This window comes from Aegilops tauschii, chromosome 2 (assembly GCF_002575655.3).
Source record: "Aegilops tauschii subsp. strangulata cultivar AL8/78 chromosome 2, Aet v6.0, whole genome shotgun sequence".
Taxonomy (NCBI): Eukaryota; Viridiplantae; Streptophyta; class Magnoliopsida; order Poales; family Poaceae; genus Aegilops; species Aegilops tauschii.
Genome location: NC_053036.3, coordinates 65,398,607 through 65,407,877, shown reverse-complemented (window position 1 = coordinate 65,407,877; position 9,271 = coordinate 65,398,607). Strand labels below are relative to the sequence as shown.

Genomic DNA, 9,271 nt, shown 5'->3' with positions numbered 1-9,271 from the left:
GCTAAGCATGTAAAATTAAACATCAAACATACATTGGTTATCAATGATCTTTTTGTGTAGAATCTAAATTGTCAATATGAGTCCTCATTGGTTTAGGAACCGATGAAGACTCATATTGCGGCCAGAAATCCTACACATAGAGTTCAATGAAGACTAAGTAGTTGTGATAGTTTGAGAAGTAACATATTTAAGGTGGTAAACACCCTGTTCGTGGAGCGAGGTGGGACTAAACTTATTTGCAAGGAGGAGACTAAACTTAGGAGCAGCAAGGGTTGGCGAAAAGCGCTACTGCTAAGTTCAGTAGCAGTAGCGCGGTTGTGACAACGATGCTACTACTATACCTAGTTTGGTGACAACGTCGCGGCAATTGTATTATTAGCGCGCTTTCATCCTGACGCGCTACTGCTATGCGGATATCAGCCTTATTTTAAAGCGCGCTGCTGGTAAGATTCTGTGTATAAGGTTTTTTCTAGTAGTGCAAGCTGTACTTAATCTGGACCATGAGATCTTCATCCGATGGCTGACATTGATGGATCGCATGATCTTACCTGATGTGCTAATCTCATACTGTACTAGTCAAGCCCTAGTCGTGTCCGCCCAAACCGCCATGGCTATCTGTTGGCCGAACTAATTTCAAATAGGAAGTGTCTATGGGCCACATGAATGGGTCGTCCCATTTTATTAGTGCGGGTGCTACACACGTAGGTTCACTTTGTTGGGTCGTAGTGAGACCTCCTGTTCGGCGAAATCACTAATTAAAGAGTACTCCTTGTAAAGAATACTTCACTTTTTCAGGTCGCACAAGTGGCGCACATGCAGCGCGTCACTTGTCGCAAGCTGGGAGTTTTTTCTTTTTTCGTAGATCCATTTATTCAAAATGTTTTATCTTTTAAATCGTGCGTCCAAATCTCAAACCGTTTTCATCATTGGATTCCTCGCGTCGAGATCTTCAAAACTAGATTCCATGTTGATAGGTTTTGACGAACTTTTTTTCACAAAAAAAACCGGAAAAAAACGGGCGAAAAACCGAATCGGGAGCATGGTTTTTTCCCATTTCGAAAGAGGCACGCCCGTGCCTCTCGCGAAATCACAACCGTGCCTCTCGTAGAAGAAAAACCGTGACTCTTGTGGAAGGGAAAAAAATAGAAAACACGTTTTTTTCGTTTCTGAAAGGCACGGCCGTGATTCTCACGAAAGAAAAAAACAGAAAACGCGTATTTTCCCTTTCCGAGAGGCACAGCCGTGACTCTCGTGAAAGCACAACCGTGCCTCTCGCGGAAGCAAAACCGTGACTCTCGTGAAAGAAAAAAAAAAGAAAACGCGTTTTGTTTTTTCCCTTTCCGAGAGGCACGGCCGTGACTCTCGCGAAAGCACAACCGTGCCTCTCGCGGAAGCAAAACCGTGACTCTCGCGAAAAAAAAACAAAAAACGCGTTTTTTTCCCGTTTTCGAAAGGCACGACCGTGACTCTCGCGAAAGCACAACCGTGCCTCTCGCGGAAGAAAAACCGTGACTTTCACGAAAGAAAACGCGTTTTTTGATCGAAAAGCTAAGAAAGACCGGGGGAAAACCAAAACGTCAAAAAAAACCAGAAAAAACCGTTTAAAAAGCCGAAAACGCGTGCGGAAAAATAGAAAATAAAATCCGGAGGGAGCGTCCAGAGCGCGACACGTGGCGAATGGCTGAGAGCGTGCCAAGTGGCACTGATCGTTGTGAGGCTTCCGAAGGAGCGCTCGTTAACTAGTTGCTCTCCCTGTTCGGCGCCTTATGCGCCCAAACAGGTTTCTGGCGCCCACGCAGTGCTTGTTGGGCCGGCCCGGTAAGGCAGAGGGCAGCGAACCAAAATACAGAAAAAGGCACAAAACTGGTTCCTCCGGGATTCAAACTCACAACGCCATATCTTTATTACTTAGCTAACCACTACACCCATTCAAGACTTATATCTGATAATAGCGCTTATAGTATATAAGAACAAGTGTGGCTACGCTATTTATTCTCTCTTATATTTTTTTAAATCATGAATTGAATGTGTTCATCGATTTTGAGCCAAAGTTCATCATTTGACGAAAAAACTCACAAACTAAAAAACAATCATCGATTTTGAGACAAAAGTTCATCATTTTTGGAGAAAAAGTACATGAAGTTAAAAAAAACTCACTGATTTTGAGAAAAAGTTAAGAGAAAAGTTCATCGATTTTGAAAAACGTTTATGGAAAGGTGAAAAAAGTTCATCGCATTTGAAAAAGTTCATCGAATGTGAAAAAATTACTTATCATTTGAAAAAAGTTTATCGAATTTGAAAAATGTTTATGAATTTGAAAAAAACTTCATCAAATTTGAAAAAAAGTTCATGGATTTGAAAAAAGTTCATCGAATATGAAAAAAAATCACGAATTTGAATAAAAGTTAATCAAAGGTCAAAAAAGTTCATCGAATTTGAACCAAAAATCACAAATTTGAAAAAAAAGTTCATCGAAGGTCAAAAAAAGTTCATCGAGTTAAAAAAAGTTCACTGAATTTGAAAAAATTTCATCAAAATTTGAAAAATAAAATTCATTGAATTTCAAAAAAGTTCATTGGATTTGAAAAAATTCATCCAAATTTGAGAAACATTTTGAATAAAAATCGCAATTTTGAAAAAGTGAACAGATTTTGAGAAACATTTCACGGATTTTAGAAAGAAAAAAGAGAAACTAAACGACAAAAAGAAAAGAGAAAAAGTAAGTAGAGAACAACAGGGAGAGGAAGAGGGTTAGTATTCACAAGAGGTGGTGTTACCGTGTTGGTTAGTGCGCTCCATGTTGGTTAGTATTCACAAGCCGATGACAGGATCGAATCACCTCGCCCGCGCAATTTTTCAGAGAAAATACCGACTAGATGGGCCGGCCCAGCGCGGATGGCCGGTGTGCGCCGGTTTGCGGAATAGGAAGAATCGGGCGCATATGGCGCCGAATAGGAACCAGCGCTCATAGTGGTCCGTATATGGTTCATTTGCTCCGCCTTCTTTATTTTTTGTTTTTCTTGGTATTTTTCTATCTGTTTTCTTCTTTGCACTTTAGTTTTCTATATGGTTCATTCAGGGTTTGCTTTGGTTTATTTAGTTTCTTCGCATTTTTTTATTTTTAGTTTTCTTTGGTTTTTTTATTTCGATACATGTCTAATTTGTTCATACATGTTGTAATTTTTTTATATATATTTAACCCATGTGAATTGTGCCTGTTTACTATTTTCGAAATTCATATTTAAGCTCAATTAACAGAAATACAAATTCAATTTTTTTCAGACTATGTGTTGAACATTTTTTCTAATACATGGTGAAACATTATTCGGATGATAAAAAATTTGCACTATGTGTAACGTTTTTAGTGCATTGTCCAAACATGTTTCAAAAATCTAACGAACAATTTTTTGAAACTTGTGAAGATTAGTTTTATTTCTGCTGTACATTTTTAAATGCATGGAGCAATTTAATTCAATTACATGAACTTTTTTACATTTGTATATATACTGTGTTAAATGTCATGTACATTTGTTTTGAAATTTGTGACATTTTATATTTTGTCACAATTTATGTACATATGATTTAGATTTTTTGTATACATGATTAACATTTTTTGTACATATGATTTGGATTTTTCGTATACATAATTAGGATTTTTTGTATATATGTGTGACATTTGCCGTACCTATGACTGAGATCTTTCGGATACATGATTAAGGTTTTTTTGCTTTGTACACTCACATTTGTACATTTTTTGTATACAACAATAACATTTTTATATACATGTTTAACATTTTCCAAATGCAAGATGAATATTTTTTCAAAAATATATGTAAAATGATTTTGTTATATTTAAAATATTTTAAAAATAGAAATTCAAGTAAAAAAATTAAGAATGTACAATAAAAATATGAAGAAAGAAGGAAAAAACGCGCATGATGCCATCAAGGCATCAGCATGACATGACAGCTGGTTACAAAGGCCGCAGCAGGCGCCGCATGGGGAATTGGGGATGTATGTGGTGCACCGGGGCAATTGGTGCTGTCGGCCCCCAGTTGCACATTCAAAGATGTTCGGAAAAAAATCAGAAAGCAAATTTAGTGCATTGGCGCAACATCAATGTATCTATTGTCACAAAAATTCACATTAAAATTTGAAACATTGCTCGAGATATAAAAATGATAAATTTGACACTAAATAGTACATAACACAAGTTGGGCCTCAAGTTTGGCCCATTAGCACATTGATGTCAAAATTTTCATTTATGTATCTCAAGCAATGTTTTAAATTTTTATTTTACAAATACATTGATGTTGTGTCAACGCACTGAATTTTGTTCGGAAATTTTCAAACATTTTTGAATGTGCAGCGGGGTCCGGTGCACCGGTAGCACCAATTGTCCCGGTGCACCGGATACGTTCCCGGCGGCACATAGTTGCGCTCGAGCCCAAACACCTCAGAGAGCAAACCAGAGAAGAAAAAAGAACAACATGACTCGTAAAGCAAGATCAACAGCACACAAAAGTGACTAACCCAAAAGAAATTTTGAGGGAATAACATGAAGAACAGCACGACTCGCAAAGCAATATCAATGGCCCACAAAATTCACTAATCCAAAAGAAAATTTCAGGGGACTCACATGCAGCTAAATTGTTATACTTCTAGGGAGCATCTAGTGGTCAGGTGACCGATTTTAAACATGGGTCAGTCACTTTTTTTATTTTTGCAACGGTGCGTGCTGTGTTGTTCCTCTTGAGTCCTTTTCCTCCGACACACGCAGCACCTATAGGCTTATAGGTTGGCAGGGCTTTTGCACTGTATGGCGCTTACTGAAAGCTCTGTACTTAATCGTCCCACATCACAAGATCAATAGTTCTATCTTATCTTAGTGCTAATGATCAATCACGTGTACATAGTCACGCTCTTAATCCTAAATTAAACAAATTCAAAAATTCAAAAAAATGTGCACCTATCTATAACACAATACAACATAAAACTTCTAATTTCTCCAGCATTATCGTCCCCTATACTAATATACTAAAAAAATTAGGCAGAAACAAAATAATGAAGTTTCCTAAGAAAACATGAATTAGCGGCATTAGTTTTGCCCTTTACAAAAAATGAAAAAATGACAAAATTTACACATAATTTATACAAAAATTGCACTTTTCCATAATATGAAGTTAAGCATATAATGTTGTGATTTTCGCAAAAAGGAAGTTTCCTAAGAATGAATTTATCAGCGACATTGCTATTATCCTTAAAGAAGAAAGAAATTGAATACAAAATAAAAAAGTGAAAATAACAATGTTTTCTAAGAACGAATGAATTAGTCGCATTCGTATAAACCTTTAAGAAAATAATGACGAAATTTGCACAAAATTTACACATAAATTGCACTTTTCTATAATATGCAAAAATGAGAATATATAGTGGATTTTTCGTAAAAAAAAGAAGTTTCCTAAGAAGGAATGAATTAGTAGCATACATATTACCATTAAAGTAGACAGAAACTGAAACAAAAAACTAAAACATACTCAAAATAATGAAGTTTTCTAAGGAAGAATGAATTAGTGCATGGTATTACCCTTTTAGAAAAACAAAAGAAAAAGAAAACTAAAACAAAATCAAAATAAAGAATTTTCTAGGAAAGAGTGAATTAGTTTCTTCTGTATTATCCTTTAGGAAAAAAAATCAAACTAAAACAAAATCAAAAGAACGAGGATTTCTAAGAAAGAATGAACTGGTGACATTGGTATTACCCGTTAAGAAAAAGAAAAATATAAAATATCTAAACGAACAATGATAAAATTTGCAGACAATATACACAAAAATTGCACTTTTTTAAAATACACAAGAATAAGCAAATAACACTGAAAGTTTCACAAAAAAGAATCCTAAGGACTAACGAATCAATGGGATCGATATTACCGTTAATGAATAAAGAAAATGAAATAATAACTAGATCAAAATCAATATAATAAAGTTTCATAACAAAAATGAATTAGTGGCATTGGTCTTCAAGATAACAAAAAGTTAAAAAAACTTGCACACAATTTTGCACTAAAATTGCACTTTTTGTAGTACACAAACAACAATCATATGATAGTGTAATTTTCGCACATACTGTCTCTGTGCGGTGAAAAGTGTACACTTGACTTTAAAATTTATCCACAAAAAGTGTACATCTGTCTTCCTTATGCACATTAAAGTAGAAAAGAAATGCTTCTCTCTCATCACACGGTAATCAAGACCAATAGCATTCTACACATGGTCTTCTTAATTTTTACATGCACTTAGGTCATTGGGGGTAGGATAATTAAAGAGAAGAGAGATGATGGCTTGCACATTTCCAATGCATTTTTTACTCCACTCCATAGTTTGTCCTAAAATTTCCACATGTACATTTTTCACCGGACAGAGGGAGTATTACATAGTATTTGTATGTATACATTTACACTCACTCACCCAAGCCCCAAAAATACCTACAAAAGAAAATAAAAAATCCAGCTCATAAAGAATAATAAAAAACAACAAGAGAAACACATAAAAACAGACTTCTACTAAAGAAAAACAAAAAGGTAGTGAGGAGGGCTGGGCGGCATAAGTGGGCTTCAGCAGTAGCAAGTTGACTGACGCAAATATCTGATCAGTCAAAAAACAAATTCTAAGCCAACTCATAGTACAGTAGGAATCTCAAAGCAGAAAATCAATGGCCAAAGAAATCGACTTTAATTTTCAAGTGACTTATGGTATAGCTAATGTGATACTTCTACGTATACGCGCACAGTATTCCTGCATTAGGATTCGAAAGAAGGCTGCTGAACTACCGAAAATCCTTTTATGAACCCGGGCTCATCTGCACCCGTGTTGAATAAAAAAAATTAAAAACAAATACTAGAAAATTTAAAAAAATTCCAATTTTGTTCCCATGGTAAACAATTTGATGCGTGAGGTCCATCCCAATTTTCAAATAATTTGGACAACTGAGCAACTCTCAGCAAAAAAAGACAAATTCGGCGTCTGTAAAACAGTTTACTGTTCATGTATTTGTTTTGATCTGATTTGTCTTTTTTGCTGAGAGCTACTCAGATGTCTAAATGAGCTAATATTTGGAGTGAACCTCACGCAATAAATTGTCTACCATCAGGAAAAAAATTGAATTTTTTGAATTTTTCTAGTATTTTTTTGATTTTTTTCTGACCGAGTGCAGATGAGGCTGGGAACCGAATGACTGCACTCGCTGAACTACTAAAAAAAAAAATACCAACTTGTATAACATCAAACACCTGGCGGGTCCAACAAGAACAGTTTAAATCCATGGCCAAACAACCGTCACAAAATCAAGAAACTACTACATGCAAGTAGAGCACTCTGCTCGAAAAGCACCACGACAGCTCCATCGTGCCATCTATCCGATCCGAGCACGCGCCATCAGGGATCAATCACCCCCGGTTCACGACCCGGCAGTCCTCCCTGACCTCGCCGTCCTCGCCGGTGAGCGGGCTGAGGCCGCCCAGCTTGAGCATCGCCGCGCCGAAGTCCTCCCAGAACTTGTCAGGGCTCTCGGCGTAGTACTGCACCAGCGCGTCGCTGTCGCCCCCGTCGCCCAGGTACAGCTGCTGGTCCGTGTGCAGCAGCGCGCGGCCCTGCGTGATGCCCTGGTAGTAGTCCGTGTCCACGGTCGTCGGCGTGTCGTCCAGCGACGCCAGCGCCTCGTCGTCGCCGGCGGGCGGGCACCGCTCGTCCAGCGCCGCCGCGTAGGTCGGGTCGAGGCTGCCGGTCTCGTTGTACAGGCGGTCGCGGTAGAAGACGCAGCGGGAGTAGCCCAGCGTGTGGGCGCCCGAGAGCACCACCAGGTCCCGGAGCGACAGGCCCTGGGATTGGAAGTTGGCGAGCAGCTCCGGCTGGTCCATGAACGGGTTCGGGATGCTGTTGTCCGCGTCGTCCATGCTCGCCGTCGTCGCGTCCCGCCGGCCCAGGAGCACGTCGTACGAGCTTCCCCCGAGCTGCAACACGAGCCAATCATGTCACATCTCCATTTTTGCAGGATAAAAAGGGGTGCTGCAGGTTGTCAGAGAAAGACAGGGAGAGCTGAACTTATCCGGAAATGACGTGGTCGACTAAGTGCGGTTAGGTTGAAGAAAAATGATGCTCGTAAAGTTGCTTAAAGCATTTCTTTATCTCACGGCTAGTGCTCGTCGCCACGACAGTCAATTGACAATTTGCATGTAAGCTTGTACACAGAAACAAGAAGTGAGCTTACTGCAACAATGGAGTCGCGAGCGGCGACGGCGAGGATGTCGGCGCAGGAGACGACATTACCCAGGCACGCCGTGTTGACGGCGGTCTTGATGGCGTCGATCACGCCGAACCCTCTCACCGACATGTTGTTGGCCTGGGACGTCTTCTCCCCGACCATGTCCTCGGTGTCGTCCAGCAGAATGGAGCCGTCGCAGCCCTGAAATACAACATTCGACACAAAACGTTTGTAACATGGGATCGATGGACATGCATGGAGTAATTGATCGATCAAGCTCACGTACGTTGACGAAGCAGTCGTGGAAGTGCAGCCGGACGAGCGAGGCGCCCATCCGGGGCTCCTTGACGATGGCCGCGCCGACGACGAGCTTGATTGCCGACAGCGCCTGCGGGCACGCCTCGTCGTAGTAATCCGACGTGAGCTCCTGCCCCGACGCGCCGGCGAAAGCCGCCGCCGCCACGACGGCGAAGCAAAGAAGAGGTGCCGCCATGTTCTCAAAATCTCAAGAATCAAGCTAGCTAGTGGCAGATTAACACTTTGTACCAATGTCAGCTAGTGATGAGATATACTCGGATGTGACTAGATATAGGATTGGAGCGGTGGGTTTATATAGCGCCCAGAGAGATTGATTTGGACCCGTCACGATGAATCGGCCACCTTACCAACCGGCGCTTGTTTAGTGTCTTGTCGAGCCAATGGGGTTCGTTCAGGGCGCGAGGCTTGTGCGCCAAGAGACCGGTTTCTTCTCCGTTTTACCGATGATCACTCATCGATAGGCAGGAATGCAGTTTTCTAATGATGGAAAGTGCTGCTTTATGCACTTGCCGACTTGCGTGCAATGCATCTTGTTTTCGTGTTCCTAAACCGCGAGATTGCGAGATCTTTGTGCGTGCAATGCCTATCGAACCGGTGCTTTATCGATGGTCAGTACTGCATGGAATTCACCGTCGAACAATACAAAGTTGGTTTGGAGTGCGATATTGCGAGATTTCTTGCAGAGACTATCTG

General features: G+C 40.2%; 1 protein-coding gene across 1 annotated transcript; it reads right to left on the bottom strand.

The window, feature by feature from the left end:
* Nucleotides 1-7,252: 7,252 nt before the first annotated feature.
* Nucleotides 7,253-8,854, bottom strand: LOC109765361 (peroxidase RIP1). Its single transcript, XM_020324154.4, has 3 exons — nucleotides 8,547-8,854; nucleotides 8,267-8,461; nucleotides 7,253-8,009 (listed from the first exon to the last, which is right to left on the bottom strand). Exons 1-3 carry the CDS (start codon nucleotides 8,751-8,753, stop codon nucleotides 7,446-7,448), a joined length of 966 nt encoding a protein of 321 aa, XP_020179743.1. The 5' UTR covers nucleotides 8,754-8,854; the 3' UTR covers nucleotides 7,253-7,445.
* Nucleotides 8,855-9,271: the final 417 nt, after the last annotated feature.

Bases quoted from the DNA above. Each gene is read 5' to 3' on its own strand.
- LOC109765361 (XM_020324154.4), bottom strand. From the start codon at position 8,753: ATGGCGGCACCTCTTCTTTGCTTCGCCGTCGTGGCGGCGGCGGCTTTC. The intron at 8,462-8,546 runs GTACGTGAGCTT...GTTGTATTTCAG, and splicing joins TCCACGACTGCTTCGTCAAC to GGCTGCGACGGCTCCATTCT. The intron at 8,010-8,266 runs GTAAGCTCACTT...CTCGTGTTGCAG, and splicing joins CTCGCGACTCCATTGTTGCA to CTCGGGGGAAGCTCGTACGA.